At 33.7% G+C, this 22,683-nt stretch overlaps 1 protein-coding gene across 1 annotated transcript in view; it reads left to right on the top strand.

The window, feature by feature from the left end:
- The window catches only part of LOC111048196 (odorant receptor 7a), a 62,007-nt gene extending 40,080 nt beyond the window's left edge, over positions 1-21,927 (top strand). Inside the window, exons 3-4 of the mRNA XM_039438121.1 lie at positions 3,134-3,292; positions 21,382-21,927. Of these exons, the coding sequence (XP_039294055.1) occupies positions 3,134-3,292; positions 21,382-21,444 (222 nt within the window). The 3' untranslated portion in view covers positions 21,445-21,927. The remainder of the gene's footprint in view (positions 1-3,133; positions 3,293-21,381) is intronic.
- The last annotated feature ends 756 nt before the right edge of the window (positions 21,928-22,683 follow it).

The following is a 22,683-nucleotide window of genomic DNA, read 5'->3' as shown; positions in this document are numbered from 1 at the left end:
AAATATATTTTTTGTAATTCCTAGTGTTGATTATTTGGTCCTGTATAGCTGTCATGAATCCTTCTGTCTCAATGAAAATGTTACCTTTCGTGAGCCAGGTGTTTGATGCTTTTTGGTCGATGTGGGGTTGTAATAGGTGATTGATGTGCTTGCCATGTAGGGTTTTCTGTTTCCAACTAGTTTTCTTTTTCTCTATTGTATTGTTGTTGATTTGCGGTTGTAAATCTGGATTGTTCAATTTCAATGGGGTGCCAGATGTTGGTAGGTGAGTTATTGCTGAATGGAGGGGTATTGATTGTGCTTTGGCATAGAAGTATTTTCGGAGGCTATCAGTTTGTTCATTACACATATTCTTTATATCTATAACTCCTCTTCCTCCTTCGCTTCTATTGAGTGTGAACCTTTCTGTGGCCGAGTGGAGGTGGTGAGCACAAGATTTGTTGAAACTCGTTCTAGTTAGAGTGTTGAGGGCTTCTAGATCTGTCTCGGTCCAGTCTATTATTCCAAAAGAGTATGTTAGTATAGGGATGGCATAGGTGTTTACTGCTTTAACCTTATTTCTTGCTGATAGATGCGTGTTAAGAATAGTTTTTAGGCGTTTCATATATCTACTCTTCAGAGTCAATTTAATTTCGGTTTGTGTTGTGCCTATTCCTTGGTGATATCCCAGGTATTTGTAAGTGTCCCCTTCAGCCATATGTTCAATTTTCTCATTGCTGTTTGTTGTGTAGGGTAGCTCCGTGACCTGCCTTCCTTTTCTGATGCTGTTAATTTTGCATTTCTCTAATCCAAACTGCATACATATGTCATGGCTGAAGTTTTCTGTAGTTTTAAGAAGGTAATCCAGTTGCTGTCTGTTGGGTGCAAAGAGTTTGAGGTCGTCGACATAGAAGAGGTGGGAAAGGGTGTAAGTATTTTGCTGGTTTCCTTCCAATTTGTAGCCATATTTCGTTTTGTTTAGCATATTGGAGAGAGGGTTTAGGGCTAAACAGAACCATAGGGGGCTTAATGAATCTCCTTGGAAGATTCCTCGTGTTATTCTGATTGGTTTCGTTTTATTTTTATTCATGCTAAGTATTGTCGTCCATTTTGCCATAACAGTTTTTAGAAACTTTAAAATTTGTGGGTTCACTCGGTACACCTGCAGTACATGTAGCAACCAGGAGTGCGGGACGCTGTCATAAGCTTTTTTATAGTCTATGTAGGCATATGATAAGTTCCTGTGTTTTCTTTTAGCATTTGAGGTGATTTCTGCATCAATTATTAACTGTTCCTTACATCCTTTCGAGTTACTACGGCATCCTTTTTGTTCTTCACACATGAGTGGTTCTGTATGAATTTTTAGTTTGGCAGTTATTATGGAAGTGAGCAATTTGTAGATGTTTGAAAGGCATGTGATTGGTCTGTAGTTGGCTGGATTTTTAGTATCATTGTCTTTGGGTATTAGGTATGTTATTCCTTGCATTATGTGGTCTGGTACACTTTCTGGGTTTTCTAAGAAGGAATTAAGAATTGTTAACAGTGGTTTGTGAATATGAGTGAATTTTTTCAGCCAGAAATTTTGGATTTTGTCGGGACCGGGTGCTTTCCAGTTATGAATCCTGTTGATAGCTATGTTGAAATCATCAACAGAGATTTCCATTTCTTCCATTAACTGAATATTCATGTGATCCTGTCTTTCCTGTTCGATCCACTCAGCTGTTTCATCATGTTGCACATTTTGTGACCATATGTTAGACCAGAACTCTTCAACCTTTTCGATGAGTGGTGTTTCAGAGTTGTTTTGATTTTGATTGTGCTCTAAGGATTTATAGAATTGTTTTTGGTTGTTGTTGAAAGCTTGATTTTGCTTATGTCTAAGGGTGCATTTCATATATCTCTTCAGTCGTTTTGATTTTGCTGCTAGTAACTGTTTTTTTGAGTCTAGGAGATCCCATATTTCAGATTCAGATAGGTGTTGGACAGTGAGCTTGTATTTTTTAATTTTCCTTTCTGTGAGGTTCCCTTTCAGATATTGGGTAATTTGACCTATCTCTGCCCTTAATTCTGATATCTTTCCCTCGAGTCTTCTTCTCCAGTTAGGAATAGTTTTGGTGTTTCTATTTTTCCCTACAGGTGGTTGTTTATTGCATAGCTGAGTGACTGTTGTTGCACCACTGTAAATAAGGAGAATTACTTCATCAATGTTGGGATTTTGTTCATTGTTAATTGCTTCTCTTATTAAATCATTCACTATTGCTATTGTGTGGGTGGCTTTTGGTATGTTCTGCAGTCGTGGGATGCGTTGTCGTTGGTGTGGGTCCATACCTTCATGCAACATGTACATTTCATTAAATTTACTTCTGACCTGTGCCTTGTATTCATCTAGATTATCGGATGGGCCACCAGAGGTGTTTTCTTCATCCTGCACAGTCTCTCTTGTCTGTAGTAGTTGTGCTTCAACAGCCGTTTGTTGTATCACATCGTCTTGTGTACTATTTAGGTTAGGTGTGGTTTCTGCAGTAGTCTGTTCAGTATTTAGGTTAGGTGTGGTATCTGCAGTTGTTTGTGTTTGGAGTGCTTGCTGTTTCAAATTTTCTCTCTCATTTATTGGGATACGGTTGTTTCTGTGGATGACTCTGATTTGATCTGCTAATCGCTGTTCACTAAGTGAGTGAAGTTCTGGGTACATATTCAAAAACTTATTTCTTAGAAGGGGTCTATACCCGGTCTTGTTGGTTTCATTATTTGTGACAATGTAGTAGCAAAGAAGAAGTTTTCTATTTATCTCATCAGTCCATTTCATTCTTTGCCTAGGTAAGCCTGCTCTGGTGGTTGCTGGTCTCAAGTCTAGCAAAACATCTGGAGCTGGTGTTTGAATATCCAAGTTATTACTATTTTCTATGTGAATAGGTGATCTATTCCCAAACCGCCCCTGATTTTGACGGTTTTCGATAAGATTCTGTCTTGTTTCCATTTCAAATTTTCACTGTAGAGGTTGCATATATTTACTAACCTTGTTACAGGTGGGTTGTTGCTGTGTTTGGGCTGGGTAAACTAACCTCAAACATGTACTTGCTGCTGGTTACTCAAGTAAAACTATAAAAATGAAACTCTTACCTGTTGTAATATTTTTTCAATCATTTTATTTCAGAGTGAGAAGGTTGGAGTAGCAGCCTACCAATGCCAGTGGGATAGAATGTCAAATAGTTCCAGAAAGAATCTTGTCCTACTCACTTTGAGGGCCCAGAGACCAATACAGTTGGATGTCAGGCCTTATTTGATTCCAATGTCACTCAAAACTTATGTTCAGGTATTGAAACATAATTTATTGCGGCTCTATATTTCATCCAAGAACCAATATTTTTTTGAATAATATAATACGGTATTAATAAATATCAAGGCCTAATATATCAATTCAATTCAATTTATTTCCAAAAAAAACATAATACCTACACGAATATGAAATACAACATATTTTGGAATTCCCTTCTAGACTATCCATCTGTGTGTAGGGGAGGGGTGTTCTACGTTATTACATTAACTTAATCTGCTCATAGAAGTTTGAAGTAAATAATAGAGAATACACTTATATAGATCTTTTATTAATATATCTATAAAAATAAAAATTCAAATTTTGACGTTCAATAACTTTTTTATGTGTGCACCGAATTTGATGATTTTTATTTAGTTGTGTTTGTTATGTTCAGGAGCACGTTTATATGCCCTATCAAATTTATGATCAAACTTCAGGACTCTTTCCTACGAACGGTCCTTAAAAGTTTACATGTAATCCTTATAGAAGGAGATTTGTGAGCTGACCACACACAGAAATAAAAATCAGCTGTTATAATCATTGCGTCATCCAACAGTAGTCGGTAGATCTGTTTTTCTATTTTCTTTCTACTGATTCACAAAATTCTAATGTTAATAATAATGCGGCGGTACGAGCGACGACCAAACTTCTTGGGTCGTACAACTCGAAATTCTGTAAATTTGGAATATGCACGGGAAAATCAGCAGCAAGGAGATATGCCATTCAATTTCCAGCATGCATCAGACTAAGCTAAGACTAAGCACACCTGAGGAGGCGCGGCTTGGTGATACAAAGTGTTGATCTTATGGAGATTGCCTTATCACACCGTTCCACGCCATGTCCGATTCAGTATGTGTGTGAGTTATTCCTTTCAAACCAATATAAGCAAGAAGCACCTGGATTCAAAATACCGCATCGCGCCTCCTAAGGTGTGCATCCAGCTAAAGTTTGTCATGAGATGCATTAACTATTTCGCCGGGCCAGCTAGTTGATTATAAAATAGATAATATTGTGCTGATGATAGGAATAAGTATACTTAATACATTGAATGATTGATAGAGTAAAGAAACAATATTTAATTGAAGAACTCAGTGGCAGGGATTCCAGAAATTCTCGATCAGAAGAGAGAATGAGAAAAAAACATAAAAAACATAAACCATGAAGGCAAAACAGTCAAACCGGTTATATCAATAGTTAAGTGAATGGACGACACGACTGAGTTTTTAAAAATTGAAACTTTATTAACACTACAACTACAGAAAATACCGAATTAAAGAATTTCGGGAGCCGAGTGCTCTCGTCAAGAGTTTGAGTAGAACTAACTGAAAATAATTAATTGAGACATAAAGAAGACAATGCATAGTCAGCTATATTCTGTAACAATAGGGTTGTAATACTATTACTATAGATATTTAACTCCTCCACCCCTAGACTGAAGCTGTCCTCAGCGATCAGAATTTTGGGTTTGGAGGCAAGGCCCAAGAACAAATGTTGGGGCTTGCGAAGTTGCTGCTACATTAACATTTCTACAATTATTTCGTAAAGAAGTTACATATTTAATAAAGTTATATAATTTAAATACAATGAATATACTAAGAATGACAATAAAACATATAATAAAAATCCAAATATAATAAGTATCGTCTTTTGCAATGCTAAGTTCCTCTATTGCTAGTAGTGGTTCAATCTTAATATTTGCTTCATGTATAATATCAAAAGAAAAGTTTGTTTTCGATTTACGAAATGGAACTTCAGATGGGATTGTTATATCACTTTCCCAATATTCATGTATTTTAGGATGTTCGAATAACTGTTCTGACTTATTAAGATACAATAATTGAGTTGATTTTGGATATAATGTAGTGTTCTTTTTGTCTGATAAAATAATAGCTTTGTCAATTTTGTACAATAGATATTGATTGATAATTGGTATGAATTTTACAGAAGAAGCAGAATCATTAATTACTAATTGTTTACAGTGTTCTAATTTCTTATCTTCTAACATTTCACTTATACACTTATTTTTTATCACTGTCACATTTCTGCAGTAGTAGTTGTCACACAAATATTCACATTTACCAGATAAAATTTCGTCATATCTCAGGATAAGGGAAGGATATTCATGAATGGTGGTAACTTCAGTATTACGATAAACAGGATAGGATAATAAGAAGAAGGTTTCATAAGTAGGTGATTTTAAAGGGAATTCAATGAAGTAGGATATATATTCTTTATATATTGAGCAGTGTACCTTTGCTAATTGCCATAATACTTCTGGTTCTTCAGAAATCAATTTTACATTCGATTCAGAAATAATATTATTATTTCTTTATGGGATAATATACTAGAATGTAGAATATTCAATCTACAAAACTCCAAACTAGTATCTAAATCGCTTATTTTATTAAAGAGCAAACTTAATGAGCTAAATAAAAGGGAAAATTGCTGGTTCAGCTGTACAGTCGTAGTTTCATTTGAGAGAGTTTTGAAATAGTTTATAATTTTCAAATTATTCCCATGAATCTTTTTCACATCAGCATTAAAATCGTCAATGAGCCTTTTGTTTACTGAAAATTGATTCTCAATATTATGCTGTAAGCGGTATTCATTTGACTGAACTTGAAATAATATTTTGTCGTATTTTTCTTTGTCGTTCGCATCCATGTTACCGGTTACCCATGAAATAGCTGAGCCAAGTCCATTGAAAATTCCACGCTTATTTCTATTTTTGCTGATATTGATGTGAACTAGTTTTGTTTCTGTGTACTTTAAATGCATTGTTATGATGTCTAGACGGCCTTGATCGATATTGTGTTCACGCAAAGTGAATATTGTTCTTTTGATTGTATTTAATTCGATACGCAACATGTTCACATTAATATTATGCATGTATGTGAAGGTTTCATCTATTACTAATGAGTCCTGAATTTTGATAGGAGTGATGCCTGATGTTTTACTGAGATCAGTCAATCTATACGGGTTTGCTGGTGTTAGGAACAGCATCACAAGAAGAAACATTGTTACCTGAAACAGATAAATTAGTTGATTTCTTTTTCTTTCGAGCTCGCTTCACTAGATTCGGATGAAGTTTGAAGGGTCTTTTCTGAATCGCTCTTGGATTAGTAGCTAATTGAGTTTCCTTATTGTATTTCACTTTGAAAAATTTAGGTTTGTCCTTTTTATTAAACGTTGTCTTTATGAAGGGTTCGTTAGGAATTTCAAAATCTTTTTCTCTAGTTTGATTTAAGCGATCAGTTCTGTTTTGTTTTTCTTGTCCTACTTTATCTTTTACTAGTTTGTGAATAGTTTTCAGTTTTTCTAGATAGGCGTTTGTTCTTTCTTCAGCAATAAGGGCTTCCGTTATTTCATCAACATATGGATTTTTCGATATACCAAAAGTCATTTCCATAGGAGTTAGTTTCAAAGTTGAATTTATTGTGTTATTGAATGCGATAATTGCAAGTTTCATATTATCTTCGGGTTTGTTGTCTTTATTTTCCATTTGTATAGCATTAAGGAGTTCAATGAGTGTCGAGTGTGCTCGTTCTAATAAACCCTGGGAATCTGGATGTCCCCGGTGTTATATAATAAGGTTCTATCTTATATAAATGCAAAAAATCTCGAAGTCCAGCATTGTCGAATTCATGACCATTATCCATTTGGATTGTCTTAGGGCATGGAAATAGAGAAAAGTAATCATTCAAACAAGACTGTATTTCAAGTTGGTTCAAACTTGTTAGTGGATATGCCATGAGTTTTTTCGAAAAGCAATCTATTATTGTGAGGAATTTTATTCTACTGTATTGAAACGTGTCAATCTGCAGTTTTTCGAAAGGTTTGTCAGGAGTTGGGGTAATTTTGTATTCAACTTGAACAGGTCTTCTATCGTATTTAACTTTAGCACATACTGAACATTTATTTATGTATTCTGTAATGTCTTTAAGCATGGTAGGCCAATAGTATTTTCTTCGAATGTGGTTATAGCTTTCATTAATTCCACGGTGATACGTTTTTCCTACATGATAATTGGTTACAACTTCTTTTTGTTCCTCTGAATCAGTTATATCCAAATTCAGTTTCTTATATCTCCTAAGTTTCACAGAATTAAAATTAGCAATGATAACATTCTTAAAATTTTCAAAAATCATTTCATATTCTTTTTCCAATACACCTGTCCTGGAGCAAAGTATCCCATAAAGTGTGTTGGGTTTCAAGTATTGTATACACACATCATTTATTTCTTCAGGAGTGGATGAACTTTGAAAATATAAAGTCAATCTGTTTTTTGTAAAAACTTTTCTGATAACAGGTTCTTTGTTGCCACGTTCTAAAATGATTTGATTTTGTTCAACATTGATTATTTTGTCATCTTCCGCAATAACTACTTGTTCATTCGAACTCTCCTGTGAATGTATTGTAACTAGACTACGATTATCAATTTCTTGTTCATTAGCATCATTATCATTATCATTATTTACAATATTATCTCGATCGGAATTGTTAGTTTGTTCGGCAGATTTGCCTACATGTTGAAGAAAATCGTCAAGTGTGACGGTTGCCATGCTACCAATTTTTCCTTAAACGGTTGGAATAGCATTTAACACCTATCAACCTAAGGATAGTTGTCGGCTCCAATAAAATAGATTCTTGATAAACTGTGAATGGATCTATTGCCTATGAATGAGAAATCTAGTTTTCAGAGCAAATTAACTTATAATCTTCAGATGAAATTACACAAATACACAAAGAAACATATGTCTTAAGCCTAATTATTTCAGAGTTATTACAAACTAAAATACTTATCTATTTTACAGTTGAAACACAGTGGCTATTGGCTTGAAAATACAAACCGCTATTTAATAATAAACTAGTACACAATAAACTTGTATAAAACTCAATTTAAAACATTAATAAATTCACTTAAACTGACAATAAGTCAGAGCACAAAATTACACAAACAACAGCCAGCCATGTTTTCAGAAGAAGAAGGAACAGGAAAAAACATAAGTTGCAAGTCACGAAGCCAACGCCTCGTTCAGTATCGATTTTTACAGACACGTCACTAAAAAATTATAACTTACAAGTTTAGAATTCACATTCTACATCTGTTCTCAATAAAACTTTATTTTGAAAATGTTATTTTAAATTTTTATATATATCTCGATTTAAATAAACCATTTATCCAGTAATTTGTTAACCCTGCCTTGGTGACACCATGGAACAATGCAACAAACATTTACGATAATAAATTCTCCGTCAAAAAAATTTGTCCGTCTATTGATAACTCTGACATTTACTATAAAGTTCCATAGATCTCGAATTGAAGATTCGATTCCAATGTGAGAAGAAAAATGTAATATTACAAATACCCCCCTCTTGACATAAAAAAATTTTACTGTTTGAAAAATTTAAAGAAAAAAAAAATTTACATTGACCCTAATGAAAATTGTTGAAATTTAAATTTGAGAACAGTAACAATTTTTTCTAGAAAAACAATACAGGTCACCCTATAATTGAAAATTATTATAAAAATTCATCAATAGCGTTTGTTTTATGTTTCCAAACAATATTTCAAAATATAGAATATCAATATTACTTTTGATTTAGCTTTATAATTTAAAGAAAAATATCTCAAAAGAAAGTTTAATATGTAAAGAATAGTTTTTTTTTTTGAAATTGCACATAAATTTAATAGATAGAAAAATTCAATTTTTATTGCATAAAAAAATTTAGTATGTTGAATAAAAAAAATTATTATTATTATTATTTTTTTTTTTAAATGAATTGATGAATTGTTACATTTAATTTTCACATAAAATTTCAATAAATCAAAAAATGTTCATTTCTTTCACTATTGACGCGGTTGATTTTATTGATGCACATTTTGGAAAACAGTCCGTTAAGGCACTCAGTATGATTTTCAGTTAAGTGTGACTCCAATGTGATGACGTTAAGTGTTGGGCTGATCTGGATGCACGTAGTGTTGGGCTGATACTTGTAGTCGACTGCTGCATACCAAACTCGATACAGGTGACATCTCAGTTAGCATTGCTTCATGTTTGTAGTAGACGGCTGCATTCCAAACTCGATACAGGTGACATCTCAGTTAGCATTGCTTCATGCTTGTAGTAGACGGCTGCATTCCAAATTCAATACAGAGTCACATAAATTTTGTATCATATTTGTAATTATACAATGTACATTTCAGGCTTGAAATGACAATGTAATTCGTTTTTTGGAAAAGAGATAGACGCTGCATACAGGATTAATTTAGGTGAGGATTAATTTAGGTAAGGTTTGGTTTTTTGATACTTTCAGCTTTCAAGGTTTAGAGTTCTGCATACAGGAATAATTTAGGAGAGGATTTTTTGAATCAATTCTTTCATGATACTGTGACTGTTCTTCTGAATTCAAAGTTGCGAATGTGAACATGGATGACAATTACCTCCAGGTAATGCAGTAGTGTTGAAGTTTGAGATACAGAGTCAGCAATAAGCATTGGCATTGCTATTGGCGTATGCTTTGGTGTCGGCTTTGGCATCGGCGTTGATATTGGCATTGGCGCAGGCATTGGCATTGGCGCAGGCATTGGCATTAGCATTGGCGCAGATTTTGGCATTGGCGTAGCTATTGGCATTGGCGCAGGCATTGACATCAACACAGGCATCAGCGTTGATTTTGGTGTTGGCATCAGCATTGGCACAGATTTTGGCATCAGCATTGACGCAGATATTGGCTTCGGCGCAGGCATCGGCGTAGATATTGGCGTTGGCATCAGCACAGGCACAGGCATTGGCGTAGCTATTGGCATTGGTGCAGCATTGGCGCAGATTTTGGCATTTTGGCGTAGTTATTAGTGTTGATATTGTTGTAGGTATTAGTGTAGGCATCAGCATTGGCACAGATTTTGGCATCAGCATTGGCACAGATATTGGCTTCGGCGCAGGCATCGGCGTAGATTTTGACGTAATTATTGGTGTTGATATTGGTGTTGACATTGGCGTAGTTATTGGTGTAGGCCGCAGCGTAGATTTAGGCGTAGATATTGGCGTAGTTATGTCACACTAGTTTGAAAATCACCCAAATGTTCTTAACACTCTTCATGGCGTTCACTTGTTGCTGATTTCGAGATTCACATGATAACTATTTCAATGTTAATGTCTGTGCTGTACCTGTTGTCTTAAAATGCTTATAAACTAAGAAGAAAAACTTGATTAGGCTATCCATACAATCTAATACACATGAAAATTATTTTTAAGTATTTATGAAATTGAAATTTGTTAACATCTTATTATACAGTCAGCAATACATAAATTGTGAAATATGGACATATCAATGATAAATTTAAAAAAAAATTCATTTTCATCTATTCACTGTTCAAATATCAAAATTTTAATCCATTCTTCAAAATAGAAATAGAATTTCATAACACCCTGTATCATTATCAAAATTGTAAAAAAAACATCAGATTATCACAACAAAAAATTAATTTCAATACATATTTCAATAATTTCAGACAATTGGTCTTCTATTCACAATCATTTCATAATATATCTGCATTTCATTATCATTTAGTATAACATTTCATTTATAGCAAGTTCATTTCACATTTATGATTTATCATTCAGGGTTTCAAAATTATTTAGTTTTAATTTTGTTCAAAAATTGTATAAAAAGCAAATTATTTAATATTGTTAATCATCGTTTGTTGGATACTATAGTTTATTTCGACTTTTCAATGTTCTAAACACAAACTACATTTCATGACAAAACTTTACTATCAATCATTAAACAAGAAACCATTCAAAACATCAATAATATTTTGCTTCAAAGGCAAACAATATTAATAAGTAATCATCATTTTGCATCTATGACAATCAACATAAGTAATCAACACAAAAAATATTATCTCATTACTGCCTCTCCAAGTCATAACCTCTGTTATTCCTTCTTTAGGCAATAATGGGTTTCCATCTCAAAAAACAATCACATACCAGCAAAATTCTAATCAACAAACCCCACTAAAAATTCTACATACACTCCAGCATCCATTTCAAACGATAATCAATCATATCAAAATTTATAGAACAAACAGTTTTAAAAATTTTGAAAAAGATATCAATCACAAAAAACTTATTTCAAATAATAATATAACAAAACGTTTTAAATTGAACTATTTATTTTTTTAAAATAATTTAAAATTTAAAGACTGTATAATAAGTACAAACATTTCAAGATTATAATACAAAGATGATCAAGATGAATACTGGGTAAATAAGTTCCCTAAAAAATACAAACAAGAGAAAAAGAAAACTGGGTAAATAAATTCCCTAAAACAATACAAAGAAGAGAAAGATTAGTTAGAGCCTATCCTACATGTCAGTACTGAACTTTCATGAGGAAGTATATTTAATAAAATATACTACTATGGAATTTTGTAAATTCCAAGTATGACTCTAATTTGTTATAATTGTGAGCTATCACTCCCACAAAAACAACTGGTGAAGGAAAAAAAATGTTGACTATTGTGACTGGGTGGAAAGTTCCTAGATGTCTGTAAGGCAATGTGATAGCAGACTCTAGTATCGGACCACAAAAACAAAAGTATGCAAAAGGTTTTACAAACATTTGTTGTTGCAGTCATAAGGTTTTTTATATCGCAAACAAGTAGGTCAGATAATCGAGTCCAGCCGTATGTGGTTCACGCCCACACCTCTAAAAGAATCACACCTACTTGTCTACCAAAAATCCAAAGTATTGGACAGCAAAGAAAAAATAAAATGCGAAATGGGTTAAAAGCCCAGAAGAAAACTATAACCTAATTACATATGGCTTATGGCACAATATGCAATGAAAGATGAGAACATGGGACATAATTGCTCTGAAAAACCTAATTACCTAATATGATACCTAAAAAAAAATAGACATGATTAAAATATGTAATACATGATGAAAAAATATACCACAAGCAAACAATTATTTACACTACAATGGATAGATTTTAGAAAAGTTAAGTTTTATCAACAATTTGAAGATTAGGAAAATAAGCTACTATTTCAACTTCTAATATTATTTCAGAAAAAATACAAATTTAAATGACTATGGACAAGATTGGTTAAGATATGCTTCATAGAAGAAATTTACTGAATATTACACAAAGACAGGAAAGAATCGAAAATTGAAAAGATTAAGGGCCAAGAAAAATAGGCTACAGGAAAGAAAAAAGACACAATTATGGACTCTTACCATACACTGTGTAGCGATTATGCTATTCTGAATCCCGGCATAACACAGGATTCCTAATCATTGTGTGTTGGGGAATACCCTTTCATCATGTGATTCACTGTCATAATCTTGTAAATAAGCAACTTGAAACAACCTTTGAATACTAATACATCAATGGTGACTTTGTGTTTTGTCTTCTTCAAGAACATGATTTTATTCATGGGTTCATTTGTTTCAACAAGGCCATTTTGCCTACAAAGGTTAGTCATGTTCACTTGAGAATGCATAGCATACACCTTTTCAATTCTCAGTTGAAAGTTGAACTCATCAACTTGACTCAAAGCAACATTCATTTTGTTTACATTATTCCTAACCTCCACAGAAACCTGTCTCATGTAATCATTCACTTTGTTCATAGTTTTCCTAACCTTCAATGTAGCAATATTACTTTCGTGATAGTTGACTTTCAGTGAAGACAACTCCCTACCTACTTCTTTATTCAATTCTACTATCTCATTAGGGTTGACTTTTTCAACAACATTAACTAGGCCTACATTGTCAGAAACTTGAATGAGTTGATCTTGTAACTTAACACTACTATTATCCTGCTTCAATTTGTTTTCATCACTCAATGTTTCATGTGCATTTTTCAATAGAAGGTTTATACTAACCTGCTCTAGTCTAATGCTAGTACATTCTTGCTTCATATCATCAAACCTAGCATTTTGATTTTTAAACATTTGGTCTAACTTAGCATTTTGCTTATCAAATTTAGCATTTAACTCATCAAATCTAGCATTTTGTTTTTTAAACATTTGGTCTAACCTAGCATCTTGCTTATCAAACAGTTGTGTTAAGGCAGCTATTAACTCATCATCAATTTTAATATTTTTCATATTGTATGCCATTTTGCTAGTCTGCACAGATAATATATTCATTAGGACTTGATCTCTCTTGAACCTTTTTCCCACTCAGCAACAAACCATTCACAACCTATCAAGATATCTATCCTACTAATAATTTCTATAACCAGGGATTTCATGGTGTACCATTTGGGACATATTTATTTTGTAATTCTGTCCCACCACAGGGGTAACATTTGCCGTGCTACCAATTTTTCCTTAAACGGTTGGAATAGCATTTAACACCTATCAACCTAAGGATAGTTGTCGGCTCCAATAAAATAGATTCTTGATAAACTGTGAATGGATCTATTGCCTATGAATGAGAAATCTAGTTTTCAGAGCAAATTAACTTATATTCTTCAGATGAAATTACACAAATACACAAAGAAACATATGTCTTAAGCCTAATTATTTCAGAGTTATTACGAACTAAAATACTTATCTAGTTTACAGTTGAAACACAGTGGCTATTGGCTTGAAAATACAAACCGCTATTTAATAATAAACTAGTACACAATAAACTTGTATAAAACTCAATTTAAAACATTAATAAATTCACTTAAACTGACAATAAGTCAGAGCACAAAATTACACAAACAACAGCCAGCCATGTTTTCAGAAGAAGAAGGAACAGGAAAAAACATAAGTTGCAAGTCACGAAGCCAACGCCTCGTTCAGTATCGATTTTTACAGACACGTCACTAAAAAATTATAACTTACAAGTTTAGAATTCACATTCTACATCTGTTCTCAATAAAACTTTATTTTGAAAATGTTATTTTAAATTTTTATATATATCTCGATTTAAATAAACCATTTATCCAGTAATTTGTTAACCCTGCCTTGGTGACACCATGGAACAATGCAACAAACATTTACGATAATAAATTCTCCGTCAAAAAAATTTGTCCGTCTATTGATAACTCTGACATTTACTATAAAGTTCCATAGATCTCGAATTGAAGATTCGATTCCAATGTGAGAAGAAAAATGTAATATTACACGATGTCTACTGAGGGAATGTCTGTGTTAGTGTTAAATCTAAGCAGTTCGTCCATGTCAAATTCGTCGGGGTCATCGAGATCATTGTTATTCTCGAGATCCTGAAAGTCATGATTGAAACCACGAAAACCACTTTCGAAACCTTGGAAAGGTTCGTCTTCATCATTTTCCATCATGTTAACGTCAAGTGGGCGTATTCTTGAAAGAGTGTCGGCTACTTGGTTTGATTTACCTTCCACATACTGGATTGAAAAATCAAATTCTTCTAGAAAGAGTTTCATACGAATTAATTTTGAATTCGGTTCTTTAATGCTGTGTAGCCATTGAAGAGGTTTGTGATCGGTTTCGATTATGAATTTTCTACCATAGAGGTATGGTCGAAAATGTTTGCATGACCAGACTATAGCTAATAATTCTTTCTCAATCGTAGAAAGATTTTCTTCATGACGATTAAGTGTACGAGAAGCATATGCAATGGGTAAGGTTTTACCATTGAATTTTTGTGATAACACTGAACCTATAGCATAATTGCTAGCATCACAAGTCAGAATAAATGTTTTTGTGAAGTCAGGTAGCTGTAAAATTGGATCGTTTTGTAATAGAAGTTTTAATGTTTCAAATGACTTTTGATAGTCTGGATTGTTTGGATTGATTTTAACATCTTTTTTCAAGGCGTGTGTGAGAGGTTTTGCAATCTTAGCGTAATCTTTTATCATTTTTCGATAATAGCCTGTCAATCCTAGAAATTGCTTAATTTCTTTTTCAGTTTTTGGGATTGGAAAGTTCTTTATAGCTTCTAGCTTTGAAGGATTGGGTTGAATTCCGCGTTCAGAAATGATATGTCCTAAGTACAGTAATTCTCGTTTAAAAAACTCCGTTTTGTCCAGTTGGATTTTTAGATTATGATCTCTAAGTTGATGAAATGAAAACACATAGATGTTGTCAGTTTTCTACACTTTAATTTGGTACACGACCATGGTTTCGTGACCACACAGGTCACATTTTCAAGCTGTGTGGTCACGAAACCATGGTCGTGTACCAAATTAAAGTGTAGAAAACTGACAACATCTATGTGTTTTTATTTCATCATGGAACGTTTCTACAACATCGACCACAACTCAGTTGAAGATCTCTAAGTTGTTTGAAAACTGATTTTAGATGTTTCAAGTGTTCCTCGAGATTATCGGAAAACACAATTATGTCGTCCATGTAGACTAACACATTGGGCATTCTGGAAAACAAAATGTTCATTGCACGTTGGAAAGTAGCTGGAGCGTTCTTTAATCCAAACGGCATTCTCAAAAATTCATAATGTCCGTTCTCAGTCGAAAAGGCAGTTTTTGGAATTGATTCCTTTTCCATTTGAATTTGATGGAATCCAGAAGCGAGATCTATCGCTGAAAAATAGGTAGCCCTTCCAATTTTTCCAAATAAGTCCTCAATATTTGTGAGGGGATATTTGTCTTCAATCGTTTTATCATTAATCTTCCTGTAATCTAAAACGACATGTATTTTACGTTTACCGGAGGCGTCTGGTTTTTTGGGCACTACCCAAATTGGACTGTTATATGGGGAGTTGGAATGTTGAATTATTTTATTCTGAAGAAGTTTGTCAATTTCTAATTCAACGTCCTTCCTGAACACTTGAGGGTATCTATAATTTTTAGAATATACAGGGATTTCGTCAGTTGTAGTGTTGATTTTAAATTTCAACAGATTAGTACTACTTGTCAATTCATCATGTTCACGTTTGATGATTTCAGGAAAATTCCGTATTAAATTTATGATATGTTTCCGCTCTTCGACATTCATATGGTCCGTCCGAAGAAGTTTGGGAATTTCTCTTATAATATCCGAGTTGTTTGATACATCTGAGTTATCAATTTCATCATTGTCAAAAATAGTTTCTAATTCTTCTATCTCCATTGGCTCGGGGCTTATGGTCATGAGCTCATTGGAATACACTACGCACTTACATCTATTTTCTTCTATACTAACAATACTTTCTTCAACGTAATAGCTTTCATGAGAAACAGCTTTAAGTAGTCCTGTCTTGAGATTAGGAATCGACCTAACTGGTACAGTAACAACATTAAATCCTGGTTTCAATCGAATTTGTTCATGAGAGTTAATCACTGATAACAACGGTTTCGAAATAGTACGATAATCTAACGTGTTGTTTGTATAATTTACATTGGCTTTGAGTTCTTTCAAAGTTTCGTGACCTAATAGGATATCATATCTTGTCGAAAAGTCATACACGTACATTTTGATTTGTGAACTTCCTGGAAACACAGTATTTGAGTATATAGATGTATTCATTTCCACCACTTTCACCGGCTGGTGTTTTTACTACGAACTTTTCTTTATATCTGGTCACATTGGGTGGTATGATAGAGGGGTTCACATAGTTCTTTGACGACCCAGTGTCAACCATCCATTTACGGTTAGCATGGTCGACAAAATATGGGAGCGACTTATTGATGATATTCAATTCAAATTTTTGGGGGTGTTTCCGCTGAGTGTGTTGGGCCTACCCCTAAAAAATGAGCCTGCATGTTGTTGAATGCTTCAGTAAGTGAAGTTAGCTGGTTTTGCATGCTTTGGATTTCGTTTCCGAAAGGATGAGATGAGTTGTCTGTCAAGTCATCGTGCATGTTTTGGATTCCGTTTCCGAAAAGATTAGATGAGTTATCTGTCAAGTCATCTTGCAAATGATGCACTTCAAACGGAGATTTTGAGTTCAGTTTGAAACGATTAGAAGGATTTGTTTGAACAGTGTGCATGCTGACAGTGTTTTGTGAATCCCACTTACTATTATGTGGTTGTCTGAATTGAGGATTGTTTTGCACAGGCCTCGGTTGGTGAGGGAATTGAGCAAATTGATTTTGAGGAAAATTTTGTTGAAAGTTTCTGTTCTGGGGAAATGTTTGCTGTGATCCATTATTCTGTTGGAAGAAATTCGGTACTCGAGGTTGCAAGAAGTTGTTAGAAAAAGCTCTGTTGCTTGCTTGATAAGCATGAGTGAATGTGTTTGATCGCATTGGCGTTTGATTAAAAGCTCTTGAATCAATTTTATTGATAGTACTGATAGTTGATTTGAAGTTCAAGCTCCTTAGAACAATACTACAGTCATTAATAATCTTATGTCTAGCATCGTCAAGATCGTGAATTTGGAGGATTTGCAAATGAGAGCCCAAAGTTGGATGAACTCCGTGAATCAATGTACGAGTAAGAGTTGCGTTCAACTGCTGCATTAGATTTGTCAAAAGTTCACCTTGGATACCATCTAGTTTATATTTAGTCAACACAGTTGTGCGTTTTTCATTGAGGCGATTAATGAATTCGATCGGGTGTTCATTTGAATAGGATTTCATGAAAGTAATTTCCGCAATTAGGTCTGGAACAGACCTGTTGTCAGCGAAGTTTGTTTTTAGAGCGGCTATCAGCTCTGTTACAGTTGTACAATTGTTATTAAAAACAACTGATTCTGCGGGTCCTGAAAGACGGCTTACGGCTGCCCTGAAAAGGAGCCAGTGATTTTCTGTTTTTTCGTCAATGTTTGCACTACAATAGGACACTAGTAGTTCATTACAAGTACTAATAAAATGTGGTAGCTTATAGCAAGTACCATCATAGTGGGGTATGAATTTAAGAATGTCATGAGGAATTTGTTTCGAGATATTAGGCATTGTAGGGTGTGGTTGAGGAAGAGATATAACGAAATTACTCACAGTCGATTGAGGTTGGTGGGCGATGTTCCGGTTGTCGTCAGCGTCGGCGTCGGCGTCGGTGTCGTCTTCTCCTTCGGATGCTATAAGGACAGCAGGAATCCTCCTGAAGGTGGCGAGATCTCGGTCCCTCTGTAGAGTCCTCTCGTCTCCTGCGGTGGCCAGCGTGGGGTTGAACTAACTGCTAGGCTGGATACGGTTACAGTGTGATGGTGATAGCAGCTTGATGGTGGTTTTCCATTGAGAAGTACTTGAAGTCGTTTTCGTTTTTGTAGTTTGATTTGATTTACACTTATTAACACTGGTGAAAGTTAAGTTCTTGTTGAAGAAATTTTTGAAAGTTTGAGTTTACTCTGATAACACTTGACTTTGTTTTCTCGTTGGAGAATAATTTTGTAGTTGAGTGGTAGATTTTGAAATTTTGAAGTCGAGTCACTTTCACTACGAGTTTCTCGTTGGAGAAAAATATATAGGTTGGTTCACGGATGAAGAGGTGAAACTCAAAGTTTTTTCGTTGCACAAGATAAAAGGTCTTGTATCCGAGTTTAATGAACGTGGATGGATACAACGATAAAACTTTCCGCGACGTAAGTTCGGGCGCCAGTTAAGTGAATGGACGACACGACTGAGTTTTTAAAAATTGAAACTTTATTAACACTACAACTACAGCAAATACCGAATTAAAGAATTTCGGGAGCCGAGTGCTCTCGTCAAGAGTTTGAGTAGAACTAACTGAAAATAATTAATTGAGACATAAAGAAGACAATGCATAGTCAGCTATATTCTGTAACAATAGGGTTGTAATACTATTACTATAGATATTTAACTAATGATAAAATAAATACCAATCAATTGTCTGGAAACTTTGAAGACGTGTTGGTCACCAAGCATACCGTAACGAGATTGGAGTAGCTCTTCTGATGCTAACCAACCAATCTGGTACAGCCACCTGTCCACCCTCTTCCTAAACACTGCCAAACTAAACGCCTCTGCTTCCCTAATCACCCCTGGCTCATTTCTGTACAAGATATGGGCCAGGTATGAAGGATTTGTCAATATTCAGAGCCGTGAGTCAGCTGAGGTACGGTATCTCAAAGTTGTAATTGGATCTGTGGCGAGTTGAGTAGCTATGGTTAACTGTTTCTCCCAGAAGTTCCGTTTTGTATTTTTTGATGTGGATCAACAAAGATTTAATAAAAAGCTGTCTAACATTCAGTACGGGAAATTCGATAGACGATTGTATTGTTGGGTATCTAAAGTCTCTCTTTAAATTTGTTTTTATAATTGATCTTTGGGTGACTGCAATAAGAGGCTCAATGACTGAGGAGGAAGCCCCTCCCCAAGCTACAATTCCATATAGTATTATAGATTGGACTATAGTATTATAGTATATATAACTTGAATATAATCACAGATCTAAGAGACTTTATGTAGTCTATGATATTATCCAATAGGCCTACAGTAGAGCATCGATTATCCCGACTTGATGCATGACAGCAGTGTCCGGATAACTGATAATCCAGATAATCGATTTTACCTTAGCTCTTTTAAGTGTAGACATACTGTACGGTACTAATTGAAATTGTTCATTCTGGCCTATACTACTCAGTAGAACCCTACGTATGTACCGTATGACCTGCAGCCTATCTACTTATTTTTCATTCACATTCTAGTTAAAGTAGACCCCATGTTTTGTGTAATTCAATAGGGTACAGTACCTCAAATTTTTCAATAATCAATCTGACAAAATATTGCATGAAATAATGACAACCAGGAAGATGGCGGAACTGCCGAAAGATCTCGTTGTCACAGTGAGTGATTAATTCATTTATTGTAAAATATCTGACTGCTAGTCGTTCTTTTAATAGCAAAAAGTGATTTAATAATAAGCAGTTCGTGATGGAAAACAACATTGACTTACCGTATCACAAGTATTTGACTGCAAATTATTTGTATTGAGTGAAATGGGCATCATGATGACTAATAATAATAATCAATCATTTCAGCAATGTCCTTCATTTTCATGAACTATAACAGAATTTCTATAACTGTAACAGTATTTCTGTCTATTGTTTAGGAACAATAAAGTACTGTACTATTTTAGATTAGTAGGTACTATTTTATACGCAGATGATACTACATTTCTGATAAATGATAAAGACCCAGTAGGCTAAAGCTTAGTCAGAAAACAGCATTTTTAAGTTGTTAATAAAACCAAGTATTGGTTTAATGTTAATAGGTTGATCATAAATAGAAACAAAGAGTCCTTACTGTTCAGCTTAAAACCTGCTAGAGAGAACAAGAATGTCAAGTTTTTAGGCATACACTTGAATTCTAAGCTGAGCTGGGAAACTCATACAATATATAGAACTCTGTAAACGATTATCCAGAGTGACATATTTACTTGGCAAATTGAAATATTGTACTAGCTTAGATTTGGTCATGAATGCCTATCATGCATTTTTCCATGTGCATTTGTATGGGATTCTGATCTGGGGTACGGTAATGCTCATGTTGCTAAAGATGTATTACTGTAGCTCTGAGAAGAATGATTGGCATATCATCCACTGAGTCTTGTAGGGATCATTTTGTACGGTTAGGTATACTCACTGTGCCATGTCTTTTCATTCTCAAATGTTTGCTTTTTGCTAAAGACAATCTTGATAAATTAATGCAAAGAAGTGATATTCATAGTCATATCACAAGAAAGGTAACGCAGGCTAGATTGACTAAGACTCAAATTAACTTTGATTATACGAGTATAAAATTATTTAATAAGTTACCACTAGATGCTAGAAATGTTAACTTTGGAAAATTTAAATTCATAATGCTCAAGTTCCTGAAAGCCAAACCACTTTATTCACTTCAAGAATGGCATGATCTGAGTATGGAGTCTTTCTTTTTCATGACTTATTCCACTGTTTGGATGTAATAATTATAGGCTATATCTATTTAATTATTATTCATATATAGAACTCATATATTTTGTGGAAGCTTATTGTTATGTGTGTTCAGACTTCATATTGATTTGTGTGAATATTGATTTTTTCTGTATTTATCAGTGTGACTATTGTATGAATATTATATAATATCAGTTTTATTTCTTGATGACTATGTCTATTGCACTATGTCTTAATGACAATAGAGAACTCTCTATTCTAAAGATTAGTAAGTTAATCAGAATTTAATTTGTAATCAATAACTTTCCTCTCCTTTGTTTCAGATAATGAAAGCATCATTCTCCTGCTATACACTTCTTCTAAGCATCAAAGCAGAAAAACACTAAACAACCAGTTGATAGATGATTGTTGTCAACTAGTTTGTAAATCTTTGTTGAATGGTTGTCAACTTAGAAAACGTAGACATTGACACAAGTCAATCAGTTGATAGATGGTTGTCAACCAGTTGACACATGATTGACAATAGTCAACTAGTTAATAGATTTTTGTTGATCAGTTGATAGATGGTTGTCAACCAGTTGACACATGATTGACAACAGTCAACTAGATTTTTGTTAATCAGTTGATAGATGGTTGTCAATAGTTGATATAAAATGGTTGTTAATAGTTCATAGTCAATAGTTGTTTGTTATAGGCCTACTTACATATTGATTATTGAATAGTTGATTATAGAATTCATCTTACATTAATACTAGCTTATTTATTTATTCGTGGACAGAATCACAAATCATATAAATATGATTAGGAAGGAACAACAGGCTTGGCCCAAATCTAATCCATTCCCAAATTTTGATAAATTCATAAAATGTCCAAAAAATAGGTTATGTTTCTACTGTAAAACGTTCAAGTTCAATTTTCGTCCAAAAATATATATAAGCTAAACATTTTAAAATTAGAGAAATTAAAACACTAAACTATTTTTAAATATAAGTAACACTTAATTATCACTTCATATTGAATTAATCAAGTTATTAGTTAACTTACTTGGACTTACTATCAGACATGGAAATGAAGACTCTATCTAAGCTAAGATCTTACTATCAGATAATAAAATACTTGACAAATATTCAGGGAATGAAATAAAAAAGAAATCAACGATAGACAATAGATTTATTCAATCTAATGATAACAACAAACCAACAACAGAAACACATAATCACAATTAACAGCACAATATTATTCTACAATATAAAACCACTTCAGATACTGCAAATACAAATTAGACTCTATTAAATGAAACCTAATAATGATACGAAAACTATTTTCATATTATTCTCAATGTACTGAATTATAATGAGTGATATTTACAATCGCTATCTATTATTTATCTTTGTCATCCGATTTCTTTGTCACATAATTCATAAAGTCTGTGAAATTTTCAAATTCAGTCCTTCCTTGAGCCCCTTCTTTCGTGATTCGTGGTAAAGCAGCACCCATCCTCATTCTGAAGTCGTGTAGCTGAAATAGAACAAAAATGTAATAATTATTTTCAAAGAATAATTAATTAATTCTGAATTATCTGATATTGTATTCTATTCAATACTGTTCTTGTATTGCTGACGATA

This window comes from Nilaparvata lugens, chromosome 11 (genome assembly GCF_014356525.2).
Source record: "Nilaparvata lugens isolate BPH chromosome 11, ASM1435652v1, whole genome shotgun sequence".
Lineage (NCBI taxonomy): Eukaryota > Metazoa > Arthropoda > Insecta > Hemiptera > Delphacidae > Nilaparvata > Nilaparvata lugens.
This window is presented reverse-complemented; position numbering and strand designations above follow the sequence as displayed.